Source organism: Anomaloglossus baeobatrachus, chromosome 4 (assembly GCF_048569485.1).
Source record: "Anomaloglossus baeobatrachus isolate aAnoBae1 chromosome 4, aAnoBae1.hap1, whole genome shotgun sequence".
In the NCBI taxonomy this organism is placed as follows: domain Eukaryota; kingdom Metazoa; phylum Chordata; class Amphibia; order Anura; family Aromobatidae; genus Anomaloglossus; species Anomaloglossus baeobatrachus.
The window spans coordinates 10,375,738-10,392,645 of NC_134356.1; the positions used below are offsets into that span (position 1 = coordinate 10,375,738).

The following is a 16,908-nucleotide window of genomic DNA, read 5'->3' on the forward strand; positions in this document are numbered from 1 at the left end:
ACGCAGGTGCGTTTTTGGTGCGTTTTTTTAACACAGGTGCACTCTTAAGAAATTTCTTAAGAAAAATCATTTTTCTAGTGTGAACATAGCCTAAATATTGGGAAGGAATTCAGTGGGGGGGGGGGGGCGTAGGCGTCCAGTCCTCGCGTTCTGCCGTGTGACGTCCTGCCAGGAGGAGTTGTACCGGCACCAACGCTTATCTTACAATTAAGTTGCCCTGTGGTAAAACGTTTTGCAACTTTCTGATAACTTTGTCTCATGTTACCCCCCCCACAAACATTATTCTGTGGACCATGTGGGATCTGTGCTTGCTGTCAGTGAATGTCGGCCCAAAACTGTTCTGTATCCTGTCTCCCAGCTGCTGTGTTCGGCTCTGGCACAGTGTAACGACAGCTGCAGCTGCGGACAGGACAGCTTTTCAGCAGCTTCTGTTCACTGACAGCAAGCAGCGATCCTAAAGCAGCAGTGTCACGAACCACCGGGGGGGTCACTCAGAAATCCCCCGCGCTGGCTACCAGTACGTCACAATCGGGGGGTAACAAGTGGGGGTCACCCCTCCTTTATACCTCCCGACCGACAGACAGAGCACGTGACGCGCTCTCTAGCGCCCCTCTTATAGTCAGGGCCAATTATGGAATTGCCCGACAATAGCAAGGAGGCCGCTATACTACTTATGCCGATTATTGAAGGGTCCCCGGTGAGAGTAGGGTATATATTCCCCCGACCTCTCCGCGGGCGGAATATATAAAATCTCCCCGAATCTCACTGGCCTCCCCACAATAATCCTTGCACAAACTCGCTGCCACCACCCGATTTACGGTAACTATTAGCCCGAACACACAGACGTGGGATTCAAGATCGAGATAACAGAACAGCCAAGATTAATTATATAATTTAATCAGCCTAAAGCCACACTAGAAACTACAATATATACAATAGGGAATCTACAGAATATACATATGTCAGAGTACAGTTACAGACAAAGCATGGTTTACAACAGGTATGCAATTCAATCAGTTACCTTGTGCGTCTGGCCACAGGGGGGCGCTGTAGACCAGGTTTCTAGGAACTCCCACAGATGTTTCCTGCACGTGACCCCCAGCGAAAGAACCCTGGAAAATGGCCGAAGTAGGGTTATCAACCTGGACAAATCCAGGTCCCCCTCCTACCTTCGTGACCTCAGAGGGAGCACTGCTCCACCCCTGGCTGGAGTTATGGACAAAATCCACAACATGGAATATGGGCCATAACTTTGCCTGGGAGCGTCGTAGGCGGACGCCAATGCTCTCATTGTGACAGTTATGAATTTAGCTACAGAACGAGGGGACTCATGACCTGTCTGCCAGTTCCCCATTGGCTGATATCACGCCTGGGGCATTTCCAATGTCCTGCTCCCATAAAAAGGGTGTGCCGGCATCGTCCACATGCGGAGACACCATTTTATGGTTGCCATATTTATCGGAAATATGGCTTGCGAGATATGAACCATTTTTTACTTGAGTCGTTCTGTCTAGCTAGTCCATAGCCTTGCTAATGAGATACAACTCTTGTTACAGGGTCACGGCAGGGAGTCATCCTGTGTCCATTGTTCCCACACCACCTCATCTCCATATCACAGGACATGGCCATGGAGGTGTAAGTGGAACACTGAGAACAAGAAGGGAGGGGGCACTGCCAGGGAGTGATGAGGGATTATGACTGGAGTCATAATTCATCTTCATATCCCGGGATTTGCCTCACAAGCAGGAACGTGGTATAGAAAGTGACTGGCAGCTTCTTCAGCTCTGCTGCATCTGGACATAGTGATAGAGGGACCTTGTGTAGGCAGGAGCGCAGTAAGGTCACCTGCAGTCCTATGTAAATACTTACAACCAGCTACAATGTGGGCTCTGCTGCATCTGACAGCGGTTTTCCGCTTCCTCCCTGCAGTCAGCGCTATGTCTGCTGCACAGCGCCCCCCCTCACAGCCGTGCAGCGCCCCCCGCCCTGATGTCCAGCGCTCAAAGCCGCGCAGCGCCCCCCCGCCCTGATGTCCGACGCTCACAGCCGCGCAGCGCCCCCGCCCTGATGTCCAACGCTCACAGCCGCGCAGCGCCCCACGCCCTGACGTCCGGCACTCACAGCCGCGCTCCACCTGACGTCCTGGGCAATTCCATGCCTTGGGTCACGGAGGCGGCAGGTGACCGGGGCACACAGACAGCGCTCTGTTCCCAGAATCATCCCCATCCTTATTATGCCACCACAACACACGACGGGTAAACGCCGGGCGCTGCTCGCGGGAAAACTCCATCGACCTCATGGAAAAAGGACAAACGCTCCCAATGTGCTCGGTGCAGGACTGATCCCACATTCACTCGCTGACCTTGGCTGCTAAACGCCCCCCATCTCCCCCCCCCCCACAGACCTCTCTAATTATAATTAGCTGGTAATCAGAGGCTTATTATGGAGGGCCGTGGAAACCCCCCTCTTGTTCTGCCGCACACTGCTGGGGGGGCTCACCACTCCCTTAAAGGAACAGTAACATCCCACAGGAGAGTGGCGGGGCAGCCGCCTTCTCCTTTAAGAAGATGAAATGCAGACAACACTTCCATTCATCCCTGGAATGTATGCCACCGTGAGAAAGAGCTTAATAATGGCTGATAACAGGGAGCAATACACTGCATTCACCTGTCCTACAGTAATGGGCTGATAACAGGGAGCAATACACTGCATTCACCTGTCCTACAGTAATGGCTGATAACAGCGAACAATGTACTGCATTCACCTGTTCCTACAGTAATGGCTGATAACAGGGAGCAATGTACTGCATTCACGTATCCTATAGTAATGGCTGATAACAGGGAGCAATACACTGCATTCACCTGTCCTACAGTAATGGCTGGATAACAGGGAGCAATATACTACATTCATGGACCCTGCAGTAATGGCTGATAACAGGGAGCAATACACTGCATTCATGGACCCTGCAGTAATGGCTGATAACGGAGCAATACACTGCATTCACCTGTTTTACAGTAATGGCTGATAACAGGGAAGAATACACTGCCATTCACTGATCCTGCAGTAATGGCTGATAACAGGGAGTAGTAGACAGAATGGACCCTGTCCTTTTCCTTGCCCCCGTCCCCCCGTTAGTTCTGGTGCTGTGAGGTTTCATCTTCTCGGACCTCCGGGCTCCGCTGATGGCCCCTGTGACCTGTGCCTATGTCTCCCGCAGGTGGAGGAGCTGATGATGGCGATGGAGAAGGTGAAGCAGGAGCTGGAGTCTATGAAGGCCAAGCTGTCGTCCACGCAGCAGTCGCTGGCCGAGGAAAGGAGATCCACCTGACGAGTCTGCGGGCCGAGCGCCGGAAACACCTGGAGGAGGTGCTGGAGATGAAGTAAGAGAGCGGCCGCCATCATCATCGCTGTCAGCTGTGTGTGTCATTGTACGGGTGGACGCTATTGTAACAGACCCTCAGCTGTGCGGACACTCGGTTACTTTCCTCAGTGTTCATTCCCCTTGCCTGTCGTCCCCGCGCGCTCTGCCTGTCGTCCCCCGCGCTCTGCCCTGTCGTCCCCCGCGCCTCTGCCTGTCGTCCCCCGCGCTCTGCCTGTCGTCCCCCGCGCTCTGCCTGTCGTCCCCCGCGCTCTGCCTGTCGTCCCCCGCCCTCTGCCTGTCGTCCCCCGCCCTCTGCCTGTCGTCCCGCCCTCTGGCCTGTCGTCCCCCGCCCTCTGCCTGTCGTCCCCCGCCCTCTGCTGTCCGTCCCCCGCGCTCTGCCTGTCGTCCCCCGCGCTCCTGCCTGTCGTCCCCCGCGCTCTTGCCTGTCGTCCCCCGCGCTCTGCCTGTCGTCCCCCCGCGCTCTGCCTGTCGTCCCCCGCCCTCTGCCTGTCGTCCCCCGCCCTCTGCCTGTCGTCCCCCGCCCTCTGCCTGTCGTCCCCCGCCCCTCTGCCTGTCGTCCCCTCCGCCTCTGCCTGTCGTCCCCCGCCCTCTGGGCAGCTGCTCCCCAACTAAGCGGAGTGTGACAGAATTAATTGTTTCTTTTGTCATAATATTGTCTTTGGTGCATTGACCTCTGACCCAGGAGGAAGAACTGAGGTGACCTTCTGGTCAGCAGGGACCCCCCACCTGCAGTCCTGCCTGCAAACCGTACACAGCTGTAAATTGACCACTAACCAGCGCTTGCACTACCGATCCAGCATGTCTGTGTTTGATTGAACATATTGTTTGGTGTTATGACTGATCCTGAGATGCATCCTGTATTATTATACTCGAGAGCTGCACTCACTATTCTGCTGGTGCAGTCACTGTGTACATACATTACATTACTGATCCTGAGTTACCTCCTGGTATTATACTCCAGAGCTGCCCTCACTGTTCTGCTGGTGCAGTCACTGTGTACATACATTACATTACTGATCCTGAGTAACCTCTTGTATTATACTCCAGAGCTGCACTCACTGTTCTGCTGGTGCAGTCACTGTGTACATACATTACATTACTGATCCTGAGTAACCTCTTGTATTATACTCACAGAGCTGCACTCACTATTCTGCTGGTGCAGTCACTGTGTACATACATTACATTACTAATCCTGAGTTACTCCTGTATTATACTCTCAGAGCTGCACTCGCTATTCTGCTGGTGCAGTCACTGTATATACATTACATTACTGATGCTGTATTATACTCCAGAGCTGCACTCACTATTCTGCTGGTGCAGTCACTGTGTACATACATTACATTACTGATCCTGAGTAACCTCTTGTATTATACTCCAGAGCTGCACTCACTATTCTGCTGGTGCAGTCACTGTGTACATACATTACATTACTGATCCTGAGTAACCTCTTGCATTATATACTCCAGAGCTGCACTCACTATTCTGCTGGTGCAGTCACTGTGTACATACATTACATTACTGATCCTAAGTTACCTCTTGTATTATACCTCCAGAGCTGCACTCACTATTCTGCTGGTGCAGTCACTGTGTACATACATTACATTACTGATCCTGAGTTACCTCCTGTATTATACTCCAGAGCTGCACTCACTAATCTGCTCTGTCATATAGTAAACTTCCTACCTGCTGATCTAATCTATCATGGAGGGAAAGTCTTGCGTTCTGCTCCGTCTGCTGTACTTAATGTATCCATTAAAGAAATATTTGCAGATTTCAGCTATGCAGATGAATTCTGATTCCAGCTCTGGAGTATAAGTGCATTTTACATGTGAAGTGGCACTGGTATTGTGGGGTATACCACCTCTGGGCTCAGTTTTGGATCGCAGCTGCACATTGGGGGTCTTGTAGCTTTACGCTCTGTTGCTGGAGCAGCCGCCCCCAGACGTGGCCACCTGTGAGGGGTGATGATATCACACCTGTCCGATTAGACATTTCCAGCTGAGGCCGCCGCCCGTCAGGGGCGCCGCTGATCGCCCGCCAGCATTCCTCCAGCGCGGTCAGCCGCTCTCTGTGTGATCTTGGAGGAGGCAGAATCCGCCCGTCAGTTTAGAATGTAATCACTTACGTGGCAAATGAGGCGTGAAAAAGAGTTTGGCAGCGGAGAGGGTCCGGGAGCCCGAGCCCCCGTCCCGGAGAGGAAAGCGACACCGGGTCAGGATTAATCATCCGCACAATAATGGAAAACACAATCCCTAATCCTCTCCCCCTACAAAGAGCCAATTGTGAGGACCGGAGAGGCGCGGGAGGAGGAGAGGAGCACAGGTTTAGGGAATGGGGTAACGCAGCCAGAACGCCGGGGGTTAACTGCGACATTTTACTACCTTAAGTACCACAAAACGGACCACATAGACAGAGCCCCGGATACCTGCGCCAGTACAACTGCAGCACTACAACTACCAGCCAGGCCGCACATCCGGAGCAAGGCCGCACATCCGTAGAAAAAAGTATCTGTATTATTCTGTATATATACACTGCACAGTACCACTTCTCCTGTCCTGTATACTGGGTGTAATCCTCAGTATCTGTATTATTCTGTATATATACACTGCACAGTACCACTTCTCCTGTCCTGTATACTGGGTGTAATCCTCAGTGTCTGTATTATTCTGTATATATACACTGCACAGTACCACTTCTCCTGTCCTGTATACTGGGTGTAATCCTCAGTACCTGTATTATTCTGTATATATACACTGCACAGTACCACTTCTCCTGTCCTGTATACTGGGTGTAATCCTCAGTACCTGTATTATTCTGTATATATACACTGCACAGTACCACTTCTCCTGTCCTGTATACTGGGTGTAATCCTCAGTACCTGTATTATTCTGTATATATACACTGCACAGTACCACTTCTCCTGTCCTGTATACTGGGTGTAATCCTCAGTATCTGTATTATTCTGTATATATACACTGCACAGTACCACTTCTCCTGTCCTGTATACTGGGTGTAATCCTCAGTATCTGTATTATTCTATATATATACACTGCACAGTACCACTTCTCCTGTCCTGTATACTGGGTGTAATCCCCAGTATCTGTATTATTCTGTATATATACACTGCACAGCACCACTTCTCCTGTCCTATATACTGGGTGTAATCCTCAGTATCTGTATTATTCTATATATATACACTGCACAGTACCACTCCTCCTGTCCTGTATACTGGGTGTAATCCTCAGTACCTGTATTATTCTGTATATATACACTGCACAGTACCACTTCTCCTGTCCTGTATACTGGGTGTAATCCTCAGTATCTGTATTATTCTGTATATATACACTGCACAGTTCCACTCCTCCTGTCCTGTATACTGGGTGTAATCCTCAGTATCTGTATTATCCTGTATATATACACTGCACAGTACCACTTCTCCTGTCCTGTATACTGGGTGTAATCCTCAGTATCTGTATTATTCTCTATATATACACTGCACAGTACCACTTCTCCTGTCCTGTATACTGGGTGTAATCCTCAGTACCTGTATTATTCTGTATATATACACTGCACAGTACCACTCCTCCTGTCCTGTATACTGGGTGTAATCCTCAGTACCTGTATTATTCTGTATATAATATATACACTGCACAGTACCACTCCTCCTGTCCTGTATACTGGGTGTAATCCTCAGTATCTGTATTATTCTGTATATATACACTGCACAGTACCACTTCTCCTGTCCTGTATACTGGGTGTAATCCTCAGTATCTGTATTATTCTGTATATATACACTGCACAGTACCACTCCTCCTGTCCTGTATACTGGGTGTAATCCTCAGTATCTGTATTATTCTGTATATATACACTGCACAGTACCACTCCTCCTGTCCTGTATACTGGGTGTAATCCTCAGTATCTGTATTATTCTGTATATATACACTGCACAGTACCACTTCTCCTGTCCTGTATACTGGGTGTAATCCTCAGTACCTGTATTACTCTGTATATACACACTGCACAGTACCACTTCTCCTGTCCTGTATACTGGGTGTTATCCTCAGTATCTGTATTATTCTGTATATATACACTGCACAGTACCACTTCTCCTGTCCTGTATACTGGGTGTAATCCTCAGTACCTGTATTACTCTGTATATATACACTGCACAGTACCACTTCCCCTGTCCTATATACTGGGTGTAATCCTCAGTATCTGTATTATTCTGTATATATACACTGCACAGTACCACTTCTCCTGTCCTGTATACTGGGTGTAATCCTCAGTACCTGTATTACTCTGTATATATACACTGCACAGTACCACTCCTCCTGTTCTGTATACTGGGTGTAATCCTCAGTATCTGTATTATTCTGTATATATACACTGCACAGTACCACTTCTCCTGTCCTCTATACTGGGTGTAATCCTCAGTATCTGTATTATTCTGTATATATACACTGCACAGTACCACTTCTCCTGTCCTGTACACTGGGTGTAATCCTCAGTATCTGTATTATTCTGTATATATACACTGCACAGTACCACTTCTCCTGTCCTGTATACTGGGTATAATCCTCAGTACCTCTATTATTCTGTATATATACACTGCACAGTACCACTTCTCCTGTCCTGTATACTGGGTGTAATCCTCAGTATCTGTATTATTCTGTATATATACACTGCACAGTACCACTTCTCCTGTCCTGTATACTGGGTGTAATCCTCAGTACCTGTATTATTCTGTATATACACACTTCACAGTACCACTCCTCCTGTCCTGTATACTGGGTGTAATCCTCAGTATCTGTATTATTCTGTATATATACACTGCACAGTACCACTTCTCCTGTCCTGTATACTGGGTGTAATCCTCAGTACCTGTATTATTCTGTATATACACACTTCACAGTACCACTCCTCCTGTCCTGTATACTGGGTGTAATCCTCAGTATCTGTATTATTCTGTATATATACACTGCACAGTACCACTTCTCCTGTCCTGTATACTGGGTGTAATCCTCAGTATCTGTATTATTCTGTATATATACACTGCACAGTACCACTTCTCCTGTCCTGTATACTGGGTGTAATCCTCAGTATCTGTATTATTCTGTATATATACACTGCACAGTACCACTTCTCCTGTCCTGTATACTGGGTATAATCCTCAGTACCTCTATTATTCTGTATATATACACTGCACAGTACCACTTCTCCTGTCCTGTATACTGGGTGTAATCCACAGTACCTCTATTATTCTGTATATATACACTGCACAGTACCACTTCTCCTGTCCTGTATACTGGGTGTAATCCTCAGTACCTCTATTATTCTGTATATATACACTGCACAGTACCACTTCTCCTGTCCTGTATACTGGGTGTAATCCTCAGTATCTGTATTATTCTGTATATATACACTGCACAGTACCACTTCTCCTGTCCTGTATACTGGGTGTAATACTCAGTATCTGTATTATTCTGTATATATACACTGCACAGTACCACTTCTCCTGTCCTGTGTACTGGGTGTAATCCTCAGTATCTGTATTATTCTGTATATATACACTGCACAGTACCACTTCTCCTGTCCTGTATACTGGGTGTAATCCTCAGTATCTGTATTATTCTGTATATATACACTGCACAGTACCACTTCTCCTGTCCTGTATACTGGGTGTAATCCTCAGTATCTGTATTATTCTGTATATATACACTGCACAGTACCACTTCTCCTGTCCTGTATACTGGGTGTAATCCTCAGTATCTGTATTATTCTGTATATATACACTGCACAGTACCACTTCTCCTGTCCTGTATACTGGGTGTAATCCTCAGTACCTGTATTACTCTGTATATATACACTGCACAGTACCACTCCTCCTGTTCTGTATACTGGGTGTAATCCTCAGTATCTGTATTATTCTGTATATATACACTGCACAGTACCACTTCCCCTGTCCTGTATACTGGGTGTAATCCTCAGTATCTGTATTATTCTGTATATATACACTGCACAGTACCACTTCTCCTGTCCTGTATACTAGGTGTAATCCTCAGTATCTGTATTATTCTGTATATATACACTGCACAGTACCACTTCTCCTGTCCTGTATACTGGGTATAATCCTCAGTACCTCTATTATTCTGTATATATACACTGCACAGTACCACTTCTCCTGTCCTGTATACTGGGTGTAATCCTCAGTATCTGTATTATTCTGTATATATACACTGCACAGTACCACTTCTCCTGTCCTGTATACTGGGTGTAATCCTCAGTACCTGTATTATTCTGTATATACACACTTCACAGTACCACTCCTCCTGTCCTGTATACTGGGTGTAATCCTCAGTATCTGTATTATTCTGTATATATACACTGCACAGTACCACTTCTCCTGTCCTGTATACTGGGTGTAATCCTCAGTACCTGTATTATTCTGTATATACACACTTCACAGTACCACTCCTCCTGTCCTGTATACTGGGTGTAATCCTCAGTATCTGTATTATTCTGTATATATACACTGCACAGTACCACTTCTCCTGTCCTGTATACTGGGTGTAATCCTCAGTACCTGTATTATTCTGTATATATACACTGCACAGTACCACTTCTCCTGTCCTGTATACTGGGTGTAATCCTCAGTACCTGTATTACTCTGTATATATACACTGCACAGTACCACTCCTCCTGTTCTGTATACTGGGTGTAATCCTCAGTATCTGTATTATTCTGTATATATACACTGCACAGTACCACTTCCCTGTCCTGTATACTGGGTGTAATCCTCAGTATCTGTATTATTCTGTATATATACACTGCACAGTACCACTTCTCCTGTCCTGTATACTAGGTGTAATCCTCAGTATCTGTATTATTCTGTATATATACACTGCACAGTACCACTTCTCCTGTCCTGTATACTGGGTATAATCCTCAGTACCTCTATTATTCTGTATATATACACTGCACAGTACCACTTCTCCTGTCCTGTATACTGGGTGTAATCCTCAGTATCTGTATTATTCTGTATATATACACTGCACAGTACCACTTCTCCTGTCCTGTATACTGGGTGTAATCCTCAGTACCTGTATTATTCTGTATATACACACTTCACAGTACCACTCCTCCTGTCCTGTATACTGGGTGTAATCCTCAGTATCTGTATTATTCTGTATATATACACTGCACAGTACCACTTCTCCTGTCCTGTATACTGGGTGTAATCCTCAGTACCTGTATTATTCTGTATATACACACTTCACAGTACCACTCCTCCTGTCCTGTATACTGGGTGTAATCCTCAGTATCTGTATTATTCTGTATATATACACTGCACAGTACCACTTCTCCTGTCCTGTATACTGGGTGTAATCCTCAGTATCTGTATTATTCTGTATATATACACTGCACAGTACCACTTCTCCTGTCCTGTATACTGGGTGTAATCCTCAGTACCTGTATTATTCTGTATATATACACTGCACAGTACCACTTCTCCTGTCCTGTATACTGGGTGTAATCCTCAGTACCTGTATTATTCTGTATATACACACTTCACAGTACCACTCCTCCTGTCCTGTATACTGGGTGTAATCCTCAGTATCTGTATTATTCTGTATATATACACACTGCACAGTACCACTCCTCCTGTCCTGTATACTGGGTGTAATCCTCAGTATCTGTATTATTCTGTATATATACACTGCACAGTACCACTCCTCCTGTCCTGTATACTGGGTGTAATCCTCAGTATCTGTATTATTCTGTATATATACACTGCACAGTACCACTTCTCCTGTCCTGTATACTGGGTGTAATCCTCAGTACCTGTATTACTCTGTATATACACACTGCACAGTACCACTTCTCCTGTCCTGTATACTGGGTGTAATCCTCAGTATCTGTATTATTCTGTATATATACACTGCACAGTACCACTTCTCCTGTCCTGTATACTGGGTGTAATCCTCAGTACCTGTATTACTCTGTATATATACACTGCACAGTACCACTTCCCCTGTCCAGTATACTGGGTGTAATCCTCAGTATCTGTATTATTCTGTATATATACACTGCACAGTACCACTTCTCCTGTCCTGTATACTGGGTGTAATCCTCAGTACCTGTATTACTCTGTATATATACACTGCACAGTACCACTTCTCCTGTCCTGTATACTGGGTGTAATCCTCAGTGTCTGTATTATTCTGTATATATACACTGCACAGTATCACTCCTCCTGTCCTGTATACTGGGTGTAATCCTCAGTATCTGTATTATTCTGTATATATACACTGCACAGTACCACTTCTCCTGTCCTGTATACTGGGTGTAATCCTCAGTACCTGTATTACTCTGTATATATACACTGCACAGTACCACTCCTCCTGTTCTGTATACTGGGTGTAATCCTCAGTATCTGTATTATTCTGTATATATACACTGCACAGTACCACTTCCCCTGTCCTGTATACTGGGTGTAATCCTCAGTATCTGTATTATTCTGTATATATACACTGCACAGTACCACTTCTCCTGTCCTGTATACTGGGTATAATCCTCAGTACCTCTATTATTCTGTATATATACACTGCACAGTACCACTTCTCCTGTCCTGTATACTGGGTGTAATCCTCAGTACCTGTATTATTCTGTATATACACACTTCACAGTACCACTCCTCCTGTCCTGTATACTGGGTGTAATCCTCAGTATCTGTATTATTCTGTATATATACACTGCACAGTACCACTTCTCCTGTCCTGTATACTGGGTGTAATCCTCAGTGTCTGTATTATTCTGTATATATACACTGCACAGTACCACTTCTCCTGTCCTGTATACTGGGTGTAATCCTCAGTATCTGTATTATTCTGTATATATACACTGCACAGTACCACTTCTCCTGTCCTGTATACTGGGTGTAATCCTCAGTATCTGTATTATTCTGTATATATACACTGCACAGTACCACTTCTCCTGTCCTGTATACTGGGTGTAATCCTCAGTACCTGTATTACTCTGTATATATACACTGCACAGTACCACTCCTCCTGTTCTGTATACTGGGTGTAATCCTCAGTATCTGTATTATTCTGTATATATACACTGCACAGTACCACTTCTCCTGTCCTGTATACTGGGTGTAATCCTCAGTACCTGTATTATTCTGTATATATACACTGCACAGTACCACTCCTCCTGTCCTGTATACTGGGTGTAATCCTCAGTATCTGTATTACTCTGTATATATACACTGCACAGTACCACTTCCCCTGTCCTATATACTGGGTGTAATCCTCAGTATCTGTATTATTCTGTATATATACACTGCACAGTACCACTTCTCCTGTCCTGTATACTGGGTGTAATCCTCAGTACCTGTATTACTCTGTATATATACACTGCACAGTACCACTCCTCCTGTCCTGTATACTGGGTGTAATCCTCAGTATCTGTATTATTCTGTATATATATACTGCACAGTACCACTTCTCCTGTCCTGTATACTGGGTGTAATCCTCAGTATCTGTATTATTCTGTATATATACACTGCACAGTACCACTTCTCCTGTCCTGTATACTGGGTGTAATCCTCAGTATCTGTATTATTCTGTATATATACACTGCACAGTACCACTTCTCTTGTCCTGTATACTGGGTGTAATCCTCAGTATCTGTATTATTCTGTATATATACACTGCACAGTACCACTTCTCCTGTCCTGTATACTGGGTATAATCCTCAGTATCTGTATTATTCTGTATATATACACTGCACAGTACCACTTCTCCTGTCCTGTATACTGGGTGTAATCCTCAGTATCTGTATTATTCTGTATATATACACTGCACAGTACCACTTCTCCTGTCCTGTATACTGGGTATAATCCTCAGTATCTGTATTATTCTGTATATATACACTGCACAGTACCACTTCTCCTGTCCTGTATACTGGGTGTAATCCTCAGTATCTGTATTATTCTGTATATATACACTGCACAGTACCACTTCTCCTGTCCTGTATACTGGGTGTAATCCTCAGTATCTGTATTATTCTGTATATATACACTGCACAGTACCACTTCTCCTGTCCTGTATACTGGGTATAATCCTCAGTATCTGTATTATTCTGTATATATACACTGCACAGTACCACTTCTCCTGTCCTGTATACTGGGTATAATCCTCAGTATCTGTATTATTCTGTATATATACACTGCACAGTACCACTTCTCCTGCCCTGTATACTGGGTGTAATCCTCAGTATCTGGATTATTCTGTATATATACACTGCACAGTACCACTTCTCCTGTCCTGTATACTGGGTGTAATCCTCAGTATCTGTATTATTCTGTATATATACACTGCACAGTACCACTTCTCCTGTCCTGTATACTGGGTGTAATCCTCAGTACCTGTATTACTCTGTATATATACACTGCACAGTACCACTCCTCCTGTTCTGTATACTGGGTGTAATCCTCAGTATCTGTATTATTCTGTATATATACACTGCACAGTACCACTTCTCCTGTCCTGTATACTGGGTGTAATCCTCAGTATCTGTATTATTCTGTATATATACACTGCACAGTACCACTTCTCCTGTCCTGTATACTGGGTGTAATCCTCAGTATCTGTATTATTCTGTATATATACACTGCACAGTACCACTTCTCCTGTCCTGTATACTGGGTGTAATCCTCAGTATCTGTATTATTCTGTATATATACACTGCACAGTACCACTTCTCCTGTCCTGTATACTGGGTGTAATCCTCAGTACCTGTATTACTCTGTATATATACACTGCACAGTACCACTCCTCCTGTTCTGTATACTGGGTGTAATCCTCAGTATCTGTATTATTCTGTATATATACACTGCACAGTACCACTTCCCCTGTCCTGTATACTGGGTGTAATCCTCAGTATCTGTATTATTCTGTATATATACACTGCACAGTACCACTTCTCCTGTCCTGTATACTAGGTGTAATCCTCAGTATCTGTATTATTCTGTATATATACACTGCACAGTACCACTTCTCCTGTCCTGTATACTGGGTATAATCCTCAGTACCTCTATTATTCTGTATATATACACTGCACAGTACCACTTCTCCTGTCCTGTATACTGGGTGTAATCCTCAGTATCTGTATTATTCTGTATATATACACTGCACAGTACCACTTCTCCTGTCCTGTATACTGGGTGTAATCCTCAGTACCTGTATTATTCTGTATATACACACTTCACAGTACCACTCCTCCTGTCCTGTATACTGGGTGTAATCCTCAGTATCTGTATTATTCTGTATATATACACTGCACAGTACCACTTCTCCTGGTCCTGTATACTGGGTGTAATCCTCAGTACCTGTATTATTCTGTATATACACACTTCACAGTACCACTCCTCCTGTCCTGTATACTGGGTGTAATCCTCAGTATCTGTATTATTCTGTATATATACACTGCACAGTACCACTTCTCCTGTCCTGTATACTGGGTGTAATCCTCAGTATCTGTATTATTCTGTATATATACACTGCACAGTACCACTTCTCCTGTCCTGTATACTGGGTGTAATCCTCAGTACCTGTATTATTCTGTATATATACACTGCACAGTACCACTTCCCCTGTCCTGTATACTGGGTATAATCCTCAGTACTCTATTATTCTGTATATATACACTGCACAGTACCACTTCTCCTGTCCTGTATACTGGTGTAATCCTCAGTACCTGTATTATTCTGTATATACACACTTCACAGTACCACTCCTCCTGTCCTGTATACTGGGTGTAATCCTCAGTATCTGTATTATTCTGTATATATACACTGCACAGTACCACTTCTCTGTCCTGTATACTGGGTGTAATCTCAGTGTCTGTATTATTCTGTATATATACACTGCACAGTACCACTTCTCCTGTCCTGTATACTGGGTGTAATCCTCAGTATCTGTATTATTCTGTATATATACACTGCACAGTACCACTTCTCCTGTCCTGTATACTGGGTGTAATCCTCAGTATCTGTATTATTCTGTATATATACACTGCACAGTACCACTTCTCCTGTCCTGTATACTGGGTGTAATCCTCAGTACCTGTATTACTCTGTATATATACACTGCACAGTACCACTCCTCCTGTTCTGTATACTGGGTGTAATCCTCAGTATCTGTATTATTCTGTATATATACACTGCACAGTACCACTTCCCCTGTCCTGTATACTGGGTGTAATCCTCAGTATCTGTATTATTCTGTATATATACACTGCACAGTACCACTTCTCCTGTCCTGTATACTGGGTGTAATCCTCAGTACCTGTATTATTCTGTATATATACACTGCACAGTACCACTCCTCCTGTCCTGTATACTGGGTGTAATCCTCAGTATCTGTATTACTCTGTATATATACACTGCACAGTACCACTTCCCTGTCCTATATACTGGGTGTAATCCTCAGTATCTGTATTATTCTGTATATATACACTGCACAGTACCACTTCTCCTGTCCTGTATACTGGGTGTAATCCTCAGTACCTGTATTACTCTGTATATATACACTGCACAGTACCACTCCTCCTGTCCTGTATACTGGGTGTAATCCTCAGTATCTGTATTATTCTGTATATATATACTGCACAGTACCACTTCTCCTGTCCTGTATACTGGGTGTAATCCTCAGTATCTGTATTATTCTGTATATATACACTGCACAGTACCACTTCTCCTGTCCTGTATACTGGGTGTAATCCTCAGTATCTGTATTATTCTGTATATATACACTGCACAGTACCACTTCTCTTGTCCTGTATACTGGGTGTAATCCTCAGTATCTGTATTATTCTGTATATAGTACACTGCACAGTACCACTTCTCCTGTCCTGTATACTGGGTATAATCCTCAGTATCTGTATTATTCTGTATATATACACTGCACAAGTACCACTTCTCCTGTCCTGTATACTGGGTGTAATCCTCAGTATCTGTATTATTCTGTATATATACACTGCACAGTACCACTTCTCCTGTCCTGTATACTGGGTATAATCCTCAGTATCTGTATTATTCTGTATATATACACTGCACAGTACCACTTCTCCTGTCCTGTATACTGGGTGTAATCCTCAGTATCTGTATTATTCTGTATATATATACACTGCACAGTACCACTTCTCCTGTCCTGTATACTGGGTGTAATCCTCAGTATCTGTATTATTCTGTATATATACACTGCACAGTACCACTTCTCCTGTCCTGTATACTGGGTATAATCCTCAGTATCTGTATTATTCTGTATATATACACTGCACAGTACCACTTCTCCTGTCCTGTATACTGGGTATAATCCTCAGTTCTGTATTATTCTGTATATATACACTGCACAGTACCACTTCTCCTGCCCTGTATACTGGGTGTAATCCTCAGTATCTGGATTATTCTGTATATATACACTGCACAGTACCACTTCTCCTGTCCTGTATACTGGGTG

General features: G+C 44.4%; 1 protein-coding gene across 1 annotated transcript in view; it reads left to right on the forward strand.

Annotated features, from left to right (window-relative positions):
* Positions 1 to 16,908, forward strand: part of ERC1 (ELKS/RAB6-interacting/CAST family member 1) — a 109,055-nt gene that overhangs the window by 66,629 nt on the left and 25,518 nt on the right. Inside the window, 2 exon segments of the mRNA XM_075343601.1 lie at positions 3,218 to 3,310; positions 3,313 to 3,380. Coding sequence (XP_075199716.1) covers positions 3,218 to 3,310; positions 3,313 to 3,380 — 161 coding nt within the window.